Below are 20,646 nucleotides of genomic sequence, written 5' to 3'. Positions count from 1 at the left end.
ACCATACACAAGACTTCCTCAGACATACAGAGAAAACCTTTCAGAAACATTGGTTCTATAGAGCAGTGATTGTATCATGAAGGGGTCTCTCCTGACACAATGTACTCTCTTGCTTCCAAGACAATTATTTCTGCAACCAAAGAATAATGGGCCAACCTATAAAAGTTTCAACTCAGTTTCTGATTTTTTCTGTATTTATTATGTTCCATAGATAGTTTCTCAAATGAAAAGCCTCCAGTTCCCTCATTAGGGATATAAGCAGGATTGCTGCCCATTGAGATCAATTACTCTGATTTCTTTAATTGTGAGAACAATCTACTTGACATCATTTATGGTCTACTGTTGATGGGTCTTATACATAAGTGTTTGTTGACATTGTTGAATCTGAAATTCCAACCATTTTTCCTGCCTGTTTCACTTTCATCTTTGTGAAGGTCCATGATGGTTTAAGTCCAACATATGCTCTCCTTGCTAACCTTTGTGGTAGACAGCAACCCTTCTCCATGATCTCATCAAGAAATACCCTCTTGGTGAGATTTCAATCCAGAGGCACCAGCCAGAGAAGAGGCTTCCGGGCTCGCTTTACAGAAGGTAAGTCCTATAAGGATATCTTGACATTTCCTCTAGGCCTTTTGTACTTACAGCTCTCCTTTTCCTATGGATTGCTTTTGTTCTCACCTGAAGTGAGGATGATCCAAAAAAATTGTTCATAAGCAAGGACATCTTAACTAATTTATTTGGGTTGTCTTAATTTAATTTGATAGTAATACAAAAGAAGAACGCTTAGTTTTTTATTGAGGATCCTCCTCCCTGTGCAGGCTGAGGCAATGTTCCACAGAGGACAGGTTTGGAGGCAGAGGATCTGGGTTCAAAACTCAGCTGTGCTACATATGACCTCTGTGACTTTGAGCAAGACACCCAATTATCATATTGGAATTAAATTTTCTAATCTTTAAAATAAGAGGTTGGACCTGCTGATCTCTAAGGGCTCTTTCTGTTTCAAATCTATGATTCTAAGAGAATGATTCCTTTTCTCGCATTCTTGTTTGACTCAAGATAAATTCTATTTTATATAATTGCATAATCTATCATGAAATCATTAATAATAATAGATGATGTTTGTGTGGTACTTTAACGGTTGAAAAATGGTTCTTTGATCTTGAAAATATTATTCCCTAATTTTCTTCATTGTATTTACTTTTTTATTGAGAGCAAAATGCTGTTATTGGAACAATTACCATCGCACATATTTCTTTAAAAAATCATTTGATTTGTTAATTTACTTTTATAAAATCATTAAAAACTGATGAGAAGATCAATAATACTGATAACATACTCCTTTCATCTGGAGGCTTTACTTTCTACTGTCAGCTATGTCTTTACTAAGTAGAATGTATTAGATAGAGCAAGAAACTTTCTAACCATAATCTTTATCTTAATCTTATGGGCTTATAAATACTTTGTAATGGTTCAGCTGTGGTTTCAGAATGGCACTGAAAGGTAATTTTTCATATAAAAATATCAAATATATACAAGGTCCTGGGAAAATGGGTTCAAAGAATGAAACATTCACTACTTGAAATTACAATATAGTGGGAGAGATAACAAGAATATATGAAATATACACAATACTTTATATAGATATATGAATGTTTACATATACTATATCTAGCTTTATTCATAGCTGAATATCTTCTGTTTTGAAGTAAATTTTTCTTTTGTTTTTTTTTTAATTTCATAATATATCTTTTCTTTCCCTTCTCCCAAACAACTATCCCATATAACAAATAGTATTTTTTAGACAAAAGAAGGAAAAAAATTTAAAAATCAGCATAATTGATCAAGGAATAAAAAATCTGAAATATGTGCAATTTTCCCATTCCCTGGGAATTTATATATTAGGATATAAAGACCTCAAAATCAAATGCAGAAAGGCAGAAGTAGTGAATGCATTCTTTTCAGATCATGATGCAATAAAAACTACATGCATTAAAAAGCCAGGGGAAAATAGACCAAAAAGTAATTGGAAACTAAATAATCTCATCCTAAAGAATGAATGGAAGAAACAGCAAATCATAGACACAGTTAATAATTTCATCCAAGAGAATGACAATAATGACACAACATATCAAAATTTGTGGGATGCAGCCAAAGTAGTAATAAGGGGAAATTTTATATCTCTAGAGGCTTACTTGAATAAAATAGAGAAAGTGAAGATCATGAATTGGGCTTGCAACTAATAAAGCTAGAAAAAGAGCAAATTAAAATGCCCCAATCAAATATTAAACTTGAAATTCTAAAATAAAAGGAGAGATTAATAAAATTGAAAGTAAAAACTATTGAAGTAAAAACTAAAATTAAGAGTTGGTTTTATGAAAAAAAATCAATAAAATAGATATATCTTTGGTAAATTTGATTAGAAAAAGGAAAGAGGAAAATCAAATTGTTAGTCTTAAAAATGAAAAGGGATAACTTTCCATTAATGAAGAGGAAATTAGAGCAATAATTAGGAGTTACTCTGCCTAACTTTATGCCAATAAATTTGATAACCTAAGTGAATTGATAGGTTGCCCAGATTAACAGAGGAGGAAGTAAATTGCTTAAATAGTCCCATTTAGAAAAATAAATATAACAAGCTATCAATAAACTCCCTGAGAAAAAATCCTCAGGACCAGATGGATTTACATGTGAATTCTACCAAACTTTAAAGAACACTTAACTCTAATACTATATAAACTATTTGAAAAAACAGGGAACGAAGGACTCCTACCAAATTCCTTTTATGACACAGACATGGCACTGATATCTAAACCAGATAGGACAAAAACAGAGAAAGAAAATTATAGACCAATTTCCCTAATAAATATTGATACAAAACTCTTAAATAAAATATTAGCAAAGAGATTACAGAAAATAATCCCCATAACCAAGTAGGATTTATACCAGTAATGCAGAGCTGGTTCAATATTAGGAAAACTGTTAGCATAATTGACTATATCAATAACAAAATTAACAAAAACCACATGAACATCTCAATAGATGCAGAAAAAGCATTTGATAAAATCCAATACCCATTCCTATTAAAAATACCAGAGAGTATAGGCATAAATGGACTCTTCCTTAAAATAGTTAGTAGCATCTATCTAAAACCATCAGTAAGCATCATATGTAATGGGGATAAACTGGAACCATTCCCAATAAGATTAAGAGTGAAACAAGGTTGCCCACTATCACCTATACTATTCAATATTGTATTAGAAATGCTAGCCTTGGCAATAAGAGATGAAAAAGAAATTAAAGGAATTAGAATAGGAAATGAGGAAACCAAATTATCACTCTGTGCAAATGATATGGTGATATACTTAGAGAACTCCAGAGAATCTACTAAAAAGCTATTAGAAATAATATACTTTAGCAAAGTTGCAGGATACAAAATAAATCCACATAAATCATCAGCATTTTTATACATCGCTAACAAAATCCAATAGCAAAGGAAACAAAGGGAAATGCCATTTAAAATAACTGTTGATAATATCAAATATTTGGGAATCTATCTGCCAAGGGAAAGTCAGGAACTATATGAGCAAAACTACAAAACATTTTCCACACAAATAAAGTCAGATCTAAACAATTGGAAAAATATTAAATGCTCTTGGATAGGTTGAGTGAATATAATAAAGATGTCAATTCTACCTAAACTAATCTATTTATCTAGTGCTATACCAAACTTTTAAGAAATTATTTTACTGACCTAGGAAAAATAACAACAAAATTCATCTGGACAAACAAAAGGCCAAGAAGTTCAAGGGAACTAATGAAAGAAAATGAAGGTGGCCTAGCTGTACCAGATCTAAAACTATATTATAAAGCAGCAGTCATCAAAACCATTTGGTACTAGCTAAGAAATAGATTAGTTGATCAGTAGAATAAGTTAGGTTCACAAGACAAAATTGTCAATAACTATAGCAATCTAGTATTTGACAAACTCAAAGACTCCAGCTTTTGGGAAAAGAATTCATGATTTGACAAAAAAATTGATGGGAAAATTGGAAACTAGTATGACAGAAACTAGGCATCTGACACACTTAACACCATATACCAAGATAAGGTCAAAATGGGTTCATGATCTAGACATGAAGAATGAGATTAGAAATAAATTAGAAGAATATAGGATAGTTTACCTCTCAGAATGTGGAGGAAGAAAGAATTTGTGGCCAAAGAAAATTCTCATATTTAGGAATATTATTACAAATCCTAATTATCCTTCCAATTTCCTTTGGGCTAATGTGCAGCCACAAAGAAACCTATCTTTGCTGAAAGGCCCTTTGGCAAATATTTCAGAAATCAGGACAATCACTGTATGGTTCCATTTACCAAAATATTCAGCCCTAGGGATTTTGATGCAATCAGGTAGTAGCAATTGTCTATCATCTGTTTCTGTTTACCTATTCTTCCTTCCTTTCTTTCTTTCTTTCTTTCTTTCTTTCTTTCTTTCTTTCTTTCTTTCTTTCTTTCTTTCTTTCTTTCTTTCTTTCTTTCTTTCTTTCTTTCTTTCTTTCTTTCTTTCTTTCTTTCTTTCTTTCTTTCTTTCTTTCTTTCTTTCTTTCTTTCTTTCTTTCTTTCTTTCTTTCTTCTTTCTTTCTTTCTTTCTTTCTTTCTTTCTTTCTTTCTTTCTTTCTTTCTTTCTTTCTTTCTTTCTTTCTTTCTTCCTTCCTTCCTTCCTTCCTTCCTTCCTTCCTTCCTTCCTTCCTTTCTTTCTTTCTTTCTTTCTTTCTTTCTTTCTTTCTTTCTTTCTTTCTTTCTTTCTTTCTTCTTTCTTTCTTTCTTTCTTTCTATCTATCTATCTATCTATCTATCTATCTATCTACCTACCTACCTATCTCTCTGTCTAACTACTTATTATCTATTACATCTATCCATCCATTCATCCAGCTATCCAGGTATCCATATATCCATCCATCCATCCATCCATCCATCCATCCATCCATCCATCCATCTATCCATCCATCTATCTATGTATCTATCTATGTATCTATCTATCTATCTATCTATCTATCTATCTATCTATCTATCTATCTAATCTGTCTGAGTCTCTATCTATCCATCTATTTTTCTTTCTATTCTTTTTATTTATCCTTTCCATATATATTGCCTTTCTCATTCTGTCACTTCTGTCTATTCTTTATGTCTGCACTATTTATCTATCTATCTGCCTTTATATCTATTACCTATCTATATGTAATACATATAGATACACATATACATATAATTAACACATCAAAATGTGTATGTTTTGTTCTCAGCCTGTGGAAGCTTCATACTCACTGATTCCATTGGTTCTATTTCCTCTCCTTTGTTCCCGGCCAAGTACCAAAATAACCAGAACTGCAGCTGGATAATTGAAGCTCAACCTCCATGTAAGTTTAAAAAAAATCTCACAAAAACATGTCTGTGGGAAAGTTAGCTGGATGACTAATATCCTTATCTCCTCTGTACTAACAATAAGAAATCCCTCCTCTGTTTCTTTAGGAAGTTCTGCATCCTGATGAGGCAGAGAACAAAAAATGGTCTAATCTGCCAAGGGAGGACAGTGTGTGTGTGTGTGTGTGTGTGTGTGTGTGTGTGTGTGTGTGTGTGCATGCAGAGATTATCCAAAGGAAAAAAAAACATACTACTTTTGCTGTGGTATCAGACATAAGAGACAAAAGTCAGACTAGCAAGTTATGAGACAGAAAGCAATGGACTAGCCTGCCAAGCCCCCACCCTGGCACATGGTAGATATGCAATACATAGCTATAGAAGAATGATAAAATATCCAAGTTAGAAAATTGTGTACATTTAGAATGAGAATATAGTATTCCAGGTCTATGATCTTTAATTCAATTTAACAAACAATAAACAATCTGTGTGTGAGATGTTAGGGTTATGAAAACAAAAAGAAAATAATTCTCACTCACAAGGAGCTTGTATTCTACCAAGGTGAGACAAAATGGTCACAGATAAATAATGGACACATACTAATAAATGCAATGACAATTTGGGATGAGTAAAGGTTTTTGAAAGAGATGACCTTTGAGCTGAGTGTTGACCATAGCCAGGGGTTCCAAGATTGGAAATGAAAAGGAAGAGCATTTAGATGCTGGTGCCCTCGATGGAAATAGGGAGATTTGGTGAAGGGATGGATTTAAGGAGAGAAGATGAAAAATTCCATTTTGGGCATATTGAGTTTCAGATGTTATTAAGATATCTAGAAGAACTTTAATCTGGGTATTGGTAGGATGAGTGGAATTCAAGAGATATATAGGGCCGAGGAGGGAGATTTGGGGAAAATTTTTCATGGAGATGGTATTTAAATTCATGGAAGCTAATGATATCTGAAAGAAAGAAGAGGAGTTCAGGCTGGAGCTCTTTGGAATACCTAAGCTAAGAGAACGAGAAATGGATGATGATTTATTGAATAATAATGATGAAGAGATTTTTTTCAAAAGTCCTAGCAGGAGTTATGATATAGAGGACTAATTTTGTAACTTTGAACTCTTTCATGAAAAAAAATGAGGTTCCTCTCAATGTAATTGGTTACAGGTAGAAATTAATCATTCATCCAAGAAAGGAGCTAATTTCTCAGTGGTCAGGGTCTAAATTGACATTACCTTCATATGCATTAGAACAATTTGTAAAACTCATTTCCATATAGTTCCTTACTTTTTTCTGAGGGAGCCCATTTCATCTAGATACTACAGCTGTTTTTGAGCTTTCTCATATATGGCCCACATAACTTGTATATATACTTTCTGTTGACTCTGTTCAGCTGGTCCTATCAAGCATTCCTTTAACCAAAGTCCATTTGCTGTGGCTAACATCTCCATGGCCTTTCCCTTCCAAATGGTCATGGTGAGCTGGGGACGATTAACCAGTGAGTGAAAAACTTAAATCCAAATCTGCTAATAAAAAATCGAATCTTTTACAACCCAGATCCAGACTTTTTTCATGTGTTCCTTGTTACAATTGTCTGTTTAGGGTTAACAGTTCTGTAGGAACGTGATTGACATGGGTAAAGTGGGAACAAATGATGTAATCTTCAGCCAATCTGTGCCCAGGAAGGCGGAGCTTCAGAGAATCCCCTGCCAGAGCCAGACCTTCAGATAAAGAAGGCCCTGGGCCTCCAGCACTGGTCTTTTCAGCTCGTTATTTTCCAATGAGTTACAAACCATTTAGATTAAGGACCTCCCTGACCCCAGCTGTGGGCACAGCCAGGAAAGGAAGTGTCTGGGAGAGATCTCGCTCTGAAGATTAGGGCCCCTGAAAAAACAATAAGAGAAAAATGTACCGAAGCACATAGAGTCCTGGGAGGGATTCAAAGCTCTCTTTATTAAGGTCTGAACCTTCAGGCACTAGTTCTTTATAAAAAAAAAAAAAAAAAAGTACAATTCTGCTTCACTATGTGCCAGAACAGAAAGTGCATTATGTTTTCTTTTATATACACAGAATTGGAATCTAAGGAGAGACTTTCTCTACTCAGTTAAAATACCTGCTGCAAAAATAGACAGCCTTTGCCCATCAAGAGAGTAAACCTGAATCTCATCAGCAAATCCCATCATTCTCCTTCAGGCTTTCTCCATGACATTTTCCTTCTGTCTCCCTTTTACTGAGGGACTTCTCACCACCTCAATGTCCCTTTAGATACTGGACACGGCCTAGGATATTCTTCTTCCAAGGACCCAGTCATTGCCTCATAAACCAGACTCCCAAGCATTGTGAAAGATATAGTGAGAGTGAGGGAGGCCTCAAGGGTTTAGGTGCCCCCCCCCTAATCCAGTGGAATCTTTCAATGGATATTAATAGTCCCCTGCCCTCCTGTTTCTAGGAGAACCCAAATTCTGAAGGTCCATCTACTATTGAGCCTTTTGTTCACCTCTTCCCATTCCCTCTACTCTGTGTAGGCAAGCCCAGCTCTCTGGAGAAGCTTAATCCACACAAGGAGATAATGGGTCCTTCTTGTGTTCTGAAGAGCACCTGATAAGGAGTACCCTCTGAAATTCCATTCCACTCTTCTCCCTGAATAGACCAGTTTATCATAAAACAGGTCACCCAACCACCATTGTCTACAGAATGCTTAGAAGCTTTGTTCCCATGGGATAGCTACTTGGCTCAGTGGATAGAGCACCAGCCCTGAAATCAGGGGGGCCTGAGTTCAAATTTGATCTCAGACACTTAACATTTCCTTGCTGTGTGACCCTGGGCAAGTCACTTAACCCCAAATGCTCCATGAAAAAAAATTGTTCCCAATGAGATTCACGAAACTTTTAACTTGATCCTCTTCTCTGTTACAGTCAATCACATCACCCTTTCATTTATTCACTTTGAACTTGAACCCAGCCCAAACTGCTCACGGGATTACATAGAAATTTTGGATGGAAACGATTATGATGCTCCTGTCCAAGGTAATGTATCTTTTGCCTTTATTTAACTTTATGCTTTTATTGGGGAAATTGTTTATTTTTTTGTTTTTCAAGGTGAAAGTGATCTATGGTCATTAGATTTCCAAATTCATTCACTCCAGCAAACCAAGTTAAAAACAAAAAAACTTGGAGGTATGAAAAATGTGTTTTTTCAAAAAAACACAGAATTGCTCAAAATTGAATAAGATTTCCCATTTGCAGTGTCAAGGCCAAATTTGCTGCAGACGATTTCTGTGGGGCTCACAAAGATCGTTTAAGTCAGGACAGTTAAGATAATTAGGATAGATTGGATAGATAAGTTAAGACAAGATAATTAGAAATCTGGAGGCTATTCAAGAAACATGGATTATTTTGTTGTCTGCATCTATTCGTTGTGTTGTGTTTTTAAACCTCACAAAAACAGAAGATGCATCTTAGCAATAGGAAAAAAAATAGTTTTCACTTTTAAATAGATTCCTGTCAGGAATCTCTTCTCTAACTATTACATTGATATTGAAATGCATTTCTTCTGGCTTTATTCTCCAAAGGACATAAAAACAACTGCCTGCCATACTCTGCAATAGAGACTCTCTTATTCTTGAATTCTATTGTGACCTTGCTTCTGATGCCTTCCTTTCTGATTCCTATGATGTTTCCCTAGAGCTTAGTCGTTTTTCAAATTCTTCAGTCAACCTTGTGCTTTTTACCCTTCTTTCATGGTGTACAAGAACCACCACAAAAGGGGGCAGCCAGGTGGTTTAGCGGATGGAGTACTAGAATCAAGGATCTGAATTCAAATGACATTTACTAGCTGTCTGAGCAAGACATTTACTTAACTTTTCTCTCAGCCTCAGTTTCCCCAGCTGTAAAATGGAGATAATGATAGCATCTACCTTATGTGTTAGGTACTTTATAATAACTGAGGAAATATCTACAGGATTGCTGTAAGCATCAAATGAGATAATATTTATAAATTGTTTTTCAAATTTTTAAGGGTAATACAGATACTAGCTATTACTGTCAATAACTCATTACTAGCCTCTGTAAATGAGTAGCATCAGGATTATTTAGATAGGTCAGAAGCATTCCTATGTGCTTTTAATGCTTCATCCCAGACTCAGGGTTACTCCTTTATTTATTGTAGGCCCTAATTTTTTTTCCACATCTTGTAAACTGCTTCTGAGAATTCAATTGAATAGAAAATTTCAATTTATTTAATAATTCAATCGTTCCATTGAATTTCAATTTTTAATTTATTTAAGTTTCTTTGACTTCTGGTTTAGTCTTCCAAGGTCCTTACCACCCCAACCTTGCAAAAACAACACTTATGTTCTCTATCTCATCAATTGGATCTCAAATAATCTAGACTCTAGAACCCCACCTTACAGTCAATATCCTTAATTATCATGCTGCTAATCTTCATATGAGTTTTAAAAATGCCTTTCCTAATTTTCTCCTGTGCTCCACCTTCCCCCATGTGGTTCTGATTCCTCTCTGACCCTCCTTACCTACTGGGATTTCTAGTCACCAGTCACCCTCAGTAGCAGGATGCTCATTTGCCATCTTGCCTGCCCCAAGTTGCTCCCGCATATTGTTAGCTATTTCCAAGGCCGTCCTAATGTCCAGAGAAGGATGGCAGTCGGCAGATCTCGGGAGAACTTAGTCCATGACAAGGTGAGGAAGGATTGCTGGAATAACGACATGCGTTCACCCTGTGGCCCCCTGGGCAATGATGCTTCCTTTTCCTTGTCATCCCTTTCCTCAGGCCGTTACTGTGGCAGAAGCATGCCCCTTCCTATCACCTCCTTCGGCAATTCTATGATTGTGAAGTTCATCTCTAATCAGTATGTTGGGTATCAGGGTTTTCATGCTACCTACACGGCCTCTTCATCAGGTAAGAGATTCGCAAACAACTTATACAAACCCCGGGGAGATGCATTTGAATCTACTGGAAATGGCTCCAGCTTGTTTTCATTTCAGAAGCAGAGGAGCAGGCTGCTGTTTATTGTCTACACTATAGTGTATATTTCTCTGACTTTTTGTTTTGCCACAAATCTTCTCACTATTGAGGATAAAACCCATCAGAATTAGGCTTGAGATGCCACAGAGGAGAACTTGTGAGAGACATGTTAAGCCCAATTCTGTGGCTGTTGAAATTTGGCCATTTTTCCTTTTGGTACTTTGGTAATTTGCCTCATTTGTTGAATAATAACAGTAGAATTTGTCTCTTATCTATCATCATGTGTAGGTTCTTGGAATGGAGACACCATGTAAATGACACCTATTATTTCACTGCAAATGTGTTATAAAATGCCCCTTCTCTTCACAGGTTTGATTATCTCATTAAAGCATGCTTCCAATTTGCTCTAGGTGTGCCTTGTGGTTGCATTAATTGTACTTCAAACTAATCTTATTGGGTCTTACTTTTATGTTTTATATATATATATATATATACACATATATACATACATATATGTATATGTACATATATACATATATATACACACACACAGACACACACATATATATATAAATAGAAACAAAGGGAATAGCAATGACATGTTCAGTATTGACCTAATCCAATTCCTTCTCATAACTTGCTTCTTTTCTGATATTTGTTAAGAACAAATAAAATTAACTTGTCTTCACTTGCTTTTTTCAGTCCTAGTGTCACAGACTTACACTTTGAATGGACCTCAGAGCTCATTTAGTTCTGTTTATACCCATGAAGTGATTATCTCCATGGTATTACCATCAAGTGGTGGTCATCCCCTGTGTATGTCAGCCCATCCTATGACATCCCCATCATTGGGGGCAACTCAGATTTGGGGAAATTTGTTATCCTCTATTATATTATAATATGTACATACATATACATATACATATACATGCTATAAGTCAAAGCGTGTAAATATATATATATGTCTATAACTATAACTATAACTATATATATACATACTTATAAGCATTTATATGCTTATATCTTGACAGTATACAACAAAATATCCCAATACTATATAACCCATTATGCAGAAATGACCATCATTCATTGCTCTGAAGAACACACAATCCATCCTTACATTCGCCTTTCAACTAGTTGAAAACAGTAACATACTCTTTGTCCTGCCAGCTGTTCACCTCCTTCCTACCTCCTAGCCTGCAGCAAGGCTTCTTTTTCCCAGGTTTATCTTCAGCTGATGCCATCCTTTCCTGGCCTCCCTTCATCCCCCTCATTCTAAATTCTCCAGTTTGTTAAATCCTTTCTAAATTGTTTTGTACACAGTTGGACATGATGCTCAACAAGTTCTCTGGCCAAGACAGACAATAGGAGGACTCTGCTCTTTCTTATTCTGGCTGCTAAGGCAGAAGTAATTGCTCCCAGATCAAGGCTTTCCCCACTATCTGTCTTATTCTCTGTCCTAATTTACCTAGTTGATTCCCCCCTCAGTTGGTACTTACCAATTATCACGTGAAATTGTGCAGAGCTAGATATTAATAAGAAGGTAATCCTGAGAAGAAATGAAGCAATTATTCGGATTCTTTGACACCAGCATTACAGTGATTGGGTTTTAACATTTTATTAATAATAATTATGGCCAAACATGGTGCTGCATGCTTATAATCCTCGCTACAAAGGGAGGCTGAGGCTGGTGGATTTTTCAGTTGTTCTGAGTTGCAGGTGTCTGCACTAAGTCAGGAACCAATATGGAGAGCCTCTGGGAGCGGAACTGGTCTGAGTCAGAAATGAATCTAGTAAAGGTTCTGGACTGAGGTCAAGCCATGAGTGAGAGAAGGAGAGAGAAAGAGAAGAAAGGGGAGGGAGGGAGGGAGGGAGGGAGGGAGAGAGAGAGAGAGAGAGAGAGAGAGAGAGAGAGAGAGAGAGAGAGAGAGAGAGAGAGAGAGAGAGAGAGAGAGAGAGAGAGAGAGAGAGAGATACAGAGAGATAGAGACAGAGAGAGAGAGAGAGACAGAGTCAGAGAGACAGACAGAGATACAGAGAGATAGCGACAGAGAGAGAGAGACAGAGTCAGAGAGGCAGAGACAGAGACAGAGAGAAGAGACAGAGAGAGAGAGAGACAGAGAGAGAGACAGAGAGACAGAGAGATAGCGACAGAGAGAGAGAGAGAGACAGAGATTCAGAGAGATAGAGACAGAGAGAGACACACAGAGACAGACAGAGAGAGAGACAGAGAGAGAGAAGAAAACAGAGATAGAGAGAGGGAGGGAGGGAGAGAAGAAGGGGGAGAGAGAGAGAGAGAGAGAGAGAGAGAGAGAGAGAGAGAGAGAGAGAGAGAGACAGAGAGAGAGAGAGACAGAGACAGAGAGAGACAGAGACAGAGACAAAGAGAGAGAGAGAGAGAGAGAGAGAGAGAGAGAGAGAGAGAGAGAGACAGAGACAGAGAGAGAGAGACAGAGAGAGAGAGAGACAGAGAGAGAGAGACAGAGACAGAGACAAAGAGAGAGAGAGAGAGAGAGAGACAGAGACAGAGACAGAGAGAGAGAGAGACAGAGACAGAGACAGAGAGGCAGAGACAGAGAGAGAGAGAGAGAGAGAGAGAGAGAGAGAGAGACAGAGAGAGAGAGAGAAAAGAAGAAGAAGAAGAAGAAGAAGAAGAAGAAGAAGAAGAAGAAGAAGAAGAAGAAGAAGAAGAAGAAGAAGAAGAAGAAGAAGAAGAAGAAGAAGAAGAAGAAGAAGAAGAAGAAGAAGAAGAAGGGGGAGACAGAGACACACACACACACACACACACACACACAGAGAGAGAGAGAGAGAGAGAGAGAGAGAGAGAGAGTTAATATCACTGTAGCAAAAGGGAGAAGGAGTCTAAGGTAACATTGTAGTTCCTGATGATATGACTATTTAAGGTTTCAATTCTTTAACACATTATGACAGTTTGATATAAACAGTGTAAGTATTATTCCCTATTTTACACTTGAGGAAACCGAGGGTCCAAGACATTCCATAGTTTTCTCAGGGCCACCCCGGAAGCAAGCAGAACAGTATTTGATGTCGGGTCCAAATCCAAACCCTGTTCTGAACCCTGTGTCTTTCATTGATGAGAAAATATATGGGCTCCTCCCTTCCTGTCCATTATTCTTCTGCTCTGATGACCAGAACTTTTCAGAGATCCTGCTCCTTGTTTGTTTTGACAAAAGGACTTTTTTTTTCTTTTAAATATCAGTACTGTAGACTTCCTACTGTGAATCCTGGGGGAGCAGAGATGCGATGACATTTAGCACAGTACCTGGCACATGACAGGTGCTGAATAAATATAAATATATATGATAAAGAGATGTCCTCTGGTATTTACAGTGATTTCTTGGAAGCTCTTTTTTGTTCTGCAGTCGGGTCTTTCATTGGTTCATTGGCCTTTACCTTTTCCCTCTCTGTCTCTCATTTCAGCCTGTGGCGGTACTTTCAATATGATAGAAGGAGTCTTCAACAGTCCTGGCTACCCGGATATTTATCCTCCCAATGTGGAATGTGTCTGGAACATCCCTAGTTCCCCTGGAAACCAACTCCAGCTGTCTTTCATGTAAATCCACATGGGGAGTATTGTTTCAGTGTTTAGTTTAGTTCAGTTTAGTCTGTAGGCAGGAAAAACTTTGTTTACGGGAAAATACAGTTAAAAGCATTTACATCCATTAATTTGAAAAGAGAATATTGTTGGAACTTTACAGCTAGTTTTCTCATCTGTCACTCGTAGCTGTGGCAATATTCCAGGGAGAATAATTATAAAAATCTATGCGAAATGCTACTGAATCTACAGACTAGACTGCTTCACTGTCACTGTCGACTTCTCTGTCCCCTTGAGCTCAGAGAATGCTAGAATCTCTGTCTCCTGCTTTAAATGTGGATTTTTTGAAAATTCCATTCTACTTTTCCCTTCGAGCCACGATCTTACTGCAGCTGGTTCTCCCCCCTCCCCCAGTGCTGGGCCACAGGGACAAGATGGCGGCTCTGGGATCAGTAGTCCCCCAGCTCTATGACATTGTTCTGTATGGGACGCCGTGTCTGACCACATTAGTCATGTCTATAGTATCAGTCAAGGGAGGCCGCGCGGTCCAATGAAAAGAACTTTGGACTATATTCAGAGGATGGAGACAAATATTTATTAAATGCCATTCTGTACCAGGCACTGTGCTGTGGTACAATATTATCTTATTTGATCCTCACAATAACACTTAAAATCAAATTATCCCCAAATTATCAATTCTTGAGTGTCAGAGAATTCATAAATGTCTGAGGCTGGATTTGAACTCGAGTCATATTCAGAACATCCCTAGTTCCCCTGGAAACCAGCTCCAGCTGTCTTTCATGTAAATCCACATGGGGAGTATATGTGTATATGTAATCAGTCAGATCCTCGGCATTGGGCTTAGAAGAGAGAACAGAAAGGGTGGATTTTTTCCAGCCAGTGGAATCATTTTCCACCATGAAGGGCTCTTTGTGTAGCCTCACTAACCTGCTTAAATCATTAGCTGTGACTAGACATCTAAAAATCCATGTGATAATTGAAATGGCAATCTTGTACTCTGAACAGTACCATTTGTTTGGCACCATGAACAGAGTGATTGCTTAGCAAATGGCTCTGGATGACAGTAAGTGTTCCTTGCATATTTCTATACTCAAAAAGTGATTCATTGCATTGTACTCATATTAGTTCTGACTCTGATAACCTTACTAGGCTCCGGTTTAGAAAACTGAGATATCCATTTTGTGGTGGAGAAAATGGAGGGGAAAAAAAGAAATGATATTGTAATAGGCAAAATTGACCTGATCACAACATTAAAGAAATTTCCCTTCTAGAAATACCATATTCCTCATATAAAATGGATAAACCAGCCTTGTTTTCATCCCAGTTAATAAGCAACAAGTGTATATTAAGCACTTAATATGTGCTAGGAATTGTGCTTAATGTTGGGGAGACAAGGTGGGGGAAGACAATTTCTGTTCTCAAAGAATGATGACAAGATAAGGCAGCATAAGGGGAGCTGAAAACATGGATGGAGGGCTGAAGAGAGATGCAAGGATCTGGTCCAGGAGGCAGCAAGACAAAGTCCTCCAGAGTCAAGAGTTAAAATGGATTCTGCAAGCAACCGTTTGCTCATATTTGAAGACTAGAGAGCATTCTATTGGGTGATGTTTTCTGGGTGAATAGATTTCTATGAATCTGTCTGCTTCAGAAAGTTCTTATTAGTTTTTTTTTTTTTAATGACTCACATGATGGTGATTCATTATTCACATGGCTTAGAGTTGTGCTGGATGAAATGTTAAAGTTAATCAAATGAAGTTATCACTGTTGCTTATGAGTTTTGGCAACCATGTGATTGTTGCCCAATCAAAGCCTGAGTGCTGTCTTTTAAGAAGAAACTCACATATTTGCCAGAAATCATGAATTTATTCACTATTTTTCTACTTTCAAAAAGCACTGTACTTTCTAAGAGATTTAATCCTTAGGTTTCTGAGTCATTTCCCCTTAAACTAAAAAAAAATCAGTTAATACTAATACTAATTAATCTCCAAAAATTTTTGAATCCAATTAAGCTTATGCGTTTCAGTTAAAGAGAAGAATTTCCACTTGAACAGAAAGAAACTAACTCGAACAGCATTGCTGTTCTGAGTTTTAAGCTTTCAGTTAGTCCTAAGAATGAGAAGGGGCGAAAAACTTTCTTTCATTTACTCTTTAGTAAACACCAAGCAGAAACTATTGTATAGCAAAAGTAATTGTTTTTGAGAGCAGACTTGACATTTTTATTGTACTAATGAGTTAAGAGTTTGGTTTAACAAAATTTATTTTGCAAAAGGCACAATATTATGGATGCTAATTATTGAAGAATGTTTTTATTGAGGGACCTGAGGGTTAACTTTGAATCATACTGAAGTATATACAGATGGATAGCTGGATCTAGTTCATTATAGGTTTATGAATTAGAAACATATGAATCAGATTAAGTATTTTTTTTTTAAAAGCAGCATTGGGATGTGAGTGTTTGCGGTTAGTTAGGGTGGAATGGAAAAAAATAGAGGAGGAGGAGGAAGCCATTATACCAGCAAGAATCAGCGAGAAACGTGAAGGAACACAAATCTGCAAGAAGAAAATGCACTTTGTACAATAAATACTTAAGGAATGTCCTGGACGTGCTCTTTTTACATTCATAATGTTCTTTGGAAAAGCAGATACAATTGGTTTGAGCTCAAGAATAAATGAAATTTTATAATGAGAAACAGTAGGGACTGTACTATTTTTATTCTGTATAGCGAGCTCTAGGCAAAGCATGTAGGGAGTATGAGTGATATTTGCTTTAAAAAAATCCAGAGTCATGTTAATGAATATGGCAGGTGTTTGTTGGCCTTTTTAAATAGCAGAATGGGGAAAACATAGGCTTCATGGGTGAACTGGCATCCTCTGGAAAACTGTAGGTGGGAAAACACCCATTATACCTTTACTAGATTTTTTTTTTATAAAGTTGGAATTGGAGGCAGTTAAATGGTGCCGTGGATAGAGCACCAGCCCAGAAGTCAGGAGGACCTGTGTTCACATCTGGTCTCAGACACTTAACGGGCAAGTCACTTAATCCCAATTGCCTTAACAACAAAAAAAAAAGTTGGAATTGTCTTTCGAAGAAAAAACAGACTTGAATTTTGGGGTATGTGTATAAGTGTTACATACACACACATATACATACATATATATATACACATATATACACACACATATATATGTATATATACATATATATTACACATGGACATACATACATACTACACATATATTACACAATACATATATAATATACACATATCACACATATACTACACATATGCATATTACTCACAAAATATATATATATATTCATGCATACAATATGTACCACATATACACAATATGCATATATATTGTACACATATATATATATGCATACATATATGTATATCTATCTACTACATATATACACATATACACATATACTAAAACTGAATTTTCTTTCCTTTAAAGAGAATTCCAAGCCCACTCCCGTTTTAAACGCCTAATTAGGGTCTAATGGGTGTTTCCCCACCCATCATTTCCCAGGGGATGCCAGTTCAGGCATCTGGGCCATCTTTTCCCTCATATTGGTATTTAAGAAGGGTAGTCAACCCCTGTCGTGTTCACACAAGTGGCTCTGGTTCTGTCTCTGTCCACTACACAAGGAAGTTTTCTAAAGATAGCTTTCTTGATCCATTTCAATTAAAGTACCTCCTGAGCAGAACAAATCACTTCATTTTCACACCTTTTCTGCTTTTAAAGAAATGAGAAATGTTTCACAGTAGGTGAAATCTGATCTGAAATAGCCATAGGTAAAACTAGCTTTATAAGGAAGGACCGAGTACTACCAGGGGGATATAGGCAAGGGAAGAACAGTCACTTGCTAAGAGGAGGACAACCATCATTGTTGTGATAGACTAGGACAAGAACCAGTAGGATGAGAGAGATGGAAAGGGGAATGACAAATTGATGGTTTGCTAGTGCTTCCATGGACCTTAATCCCATTTTTGGGGGAAGGGGGCAAGTGCCAGGTGCTGATGACCGCTCCAGCTCTTCTGTACTACCCAGAATAGCCAAATAGCTCAAAAATGTGTCTTTCACTTCCCTCTGAAATCAATACTGAACAGAACACTTGATCTTATTCTTTTTGGTTCTAGACCTATCAGTGATGGCATTCAGTACCACAGAAGGAAGAAAAAGTATCGAATCTATTCTGTTTCCCCCAATATTGATTCTTTTAGTTCATATTCCTCATTTTTGGTATACATAATGTTATACTGGGCACTGGGAATTATATAATATTAGGGAATAAATCATAATACCTCTAGAAGCATACTTTTTATTTTCTAATTTTAAATTTTCTTTGTATTCTTCCTTTCTCCTCAAAACCTTTTTTTTTCACAATTATTTTTATATCTCATAAGTTGGTTTATGTTAATAATGAAATAATATGATGATAAATGCTTTTCTGAAAGACTTGTACAGATTGCCTAAAATAGGACTTTAGGAATATAGGAAGTAGGAAAGCTGGGATTCTTTATGTTTGCTTTGTAGGGCTAATCTGAATATTCTTTCTTTCAAATAGTACCTTTGACTTAGAAGAAAGTGAGGGCTGTACTAGAGATTACCTGGAGATCCGCGAAGGAAATGCCACGGGACACCTGTTTGGGCACTATTGTGGGCACTCTTTGTCTCTTGAGTATAAATCAATAGCTGGACATGCCCTGTGGATCAAATTTGTCTCAGATGATTCAGGAATTGCGATGGGCTTTCAGGCTACCTTTATCCACAGTAAGTAGATTTTACATGTTGATGATTTTTCCCTTGCCTTTGTCAAAATTAAACTTATGATTGATCTTTATCATTAGTCTGATTAGCAGAAGTCCTTTCAGTTATTATCCCATTTCTTCTGTACAGGAATAAAATGGTACTCTGATTTCCCTCTCCCCCTACCCTCATCGGACATCCTTAAAGAATTATAGAATTCTGGGATTAACATTCTTATTATTTCCCAAGATTTTATTATTTCTCTTCTTAAAATTTTTAAATTCACTTTTTAGAATATATTCATTTTGGGGAGGGTATACGAAATGAAAAGTAATATATCAGGATGTCATGCTGATTTTTGTGCACTTATAAAACTATTCAATTCATTCAGGTCTATTCAATTCATACAGCTCTACAGAGCTGTAGTTGCACACTTTTTCAAATAGGAGAAGAGAATATGAATTATTAAGAGAATTATTAACTATTAATTATTAAATGAATTATTGATATAGTGCTATTAGTAACAATAATATCATTTCTGATTCATTGTGGATGCTTAGATAGTTTGCAGCAAGATGCTCTTCCAATTTAAGTGCCCGAACTCCCTCGCTTATAATTATATCTTCCTTGGTCAACTATTTCCTAGAATCTTCCAATTTGAGATTTTTTAGGGTCCTATATTTAGAAGCAGAAGACTTAAAAATGCTCTAGACTAAGCCCATCACTGGAGACCCAAAGTAGGTAAGGCTTTTGATTCTGTACCCACAGAACTGGTGCTTCTCCTGAACAAAGGAGGTCACATGCTCATTTAGATTTCTAATTTTATTAGCTTTCTTCTAAGGCAGAGTAGAAATAGCACAAAATGTGGAGTCAGAAGCTTGAGCAAGTCTGGGCCACTCAGTGGTATGGTGATTAGATGCAGAATTGGAAAGATCTGACTGGTATTTAGCCTGGACCAGTCCCTCCATCTGTGAAATTGAGATAACACCTATTTCCCAGTATTGTTCGGAGGAGAAAATGAGATAGTCATAAACCACTTAGCAAACCTTAAAACACGATGTAAATGCTATTATTATTATTATTATTATTATTTCTTACTACATTATATATCATTAAATCATATTTTTAATATTTATAATATTATTATATTATCATTCACTTGAATTTTCTTCTTTGTCAAATTTGGACTGGATGATCTACAATAAAAGCTTAATAGATGGCTGCCGATTGACCTCTCTCCAAGGTCTAAAGCCTCTGGTCCTCCACTGCAAGCTGAATGTGAGCTTATGGGGGACTGAGCTCACACATACCATCAGACTCTCTTGACATGGGAGTTCTCAGAGCAGCGGAGGAGACAGCATTCTGTTCCAACAGGACCCTTTCCTCTAAGATTTAATAGCCAGCCCGGGAATCCAAAGGAAGGCAGTATTTTTTTCAGCATCCAATAAAGGAACCACAATCAATTAAATGTTTATCCCTTTCAGCATCCGTTGCCTTTTGTTTTTCTCTTTTTTTCTCTTTTTTTTTTTATTATCGACCTGATGTAAGGAAGACTGATTTACTACTCTCTCTTTCTCCCCAGCATTTGGCAATGATGATATTGTAGGAACTCATGGGAAAATTGCTTCTCCATTATGGCCCAGAAATTACCCTCATAACTCTAATTACCACTGGACAGTGAATGTGAATGCTTCTCAAATTATCCACGGCACAATCCTGGAGATGGACATAGAGAGGACAAATGGCTGTTTTTTTGATAAGTTAATGGTGAGTATCCCTGTGCACCCACTGTTCGGAAATTGTGATGAAAATAGCTGTAGCCAAAGAAACCAAGGCTGTGTCTACACAGGGCAAGAATGTTTAAAGCATCCAGTGCTATCCATTTGAAAATAATGTTAAAGATCGGGCACTCT

At 36.6% G+C, this 20,646-nt stretch overlaps 1 protein-coding gene across 2 annotated transcripts in view; it reads left to right on the top strand.

Annotated features, from left to right (window-relative positions):
- The window catches only part of CUBN (cubilin), a 290,121-nt gene that overhangs the window by 157,976 nt on the left and 111,499 nt on the right, over positions 1-20,646 (top strand). For both annotated transcript variants that reach the window (XM_074266686.1, XM_074266685.1), the window contains 7 exons: positions 435-591; positions 5,304-5,417; positions 8,331-8,441; positions 10,204-10,332; positions 13,840-13,972; positions 18,552-18,757; positions 20,316-20,500. In XM_074266686.1, the coding sequence (XP_074122787.1) occupies positions 435-591; positions 5,304-5,417; positions 8,331-8,441; positions 10,204-10,332; positions 13,840-13,972; positions 18,552-18,757; positions 20,316-20,500 (1,035 nt within the window). The remainder of the gene's footprint in view (positions 1-434; positions 592-5,303; positions 5,418-8,330; positions 8,442-10,203; positions 10,333-13,839; positions 13,973-18,551; positions 18,758-20,315; positions 20,501-20,646) is intronic.

This window comes from Sminthopsis crassicaudata, chromosome 5, assembly GCF_048593235.1.
Source record: "Sminthopsis crassicaudata isolate SCR6 chromosome 5, ASM4859323v1, whole genome shotgun sequence".
In the NCBI taxonomy this organism is placed as follows: Eukaryota; Metazoa; Chordata; class Mammalia; order Dasyuromorphia; family Dasyuridae; genus Sminthopsis; species Sminthopsis crassicaudata.
Note: the sequence above shows the minus strand (reverse complement) of the source record. Positions and strands in the feature narration are given on the sequence as shown.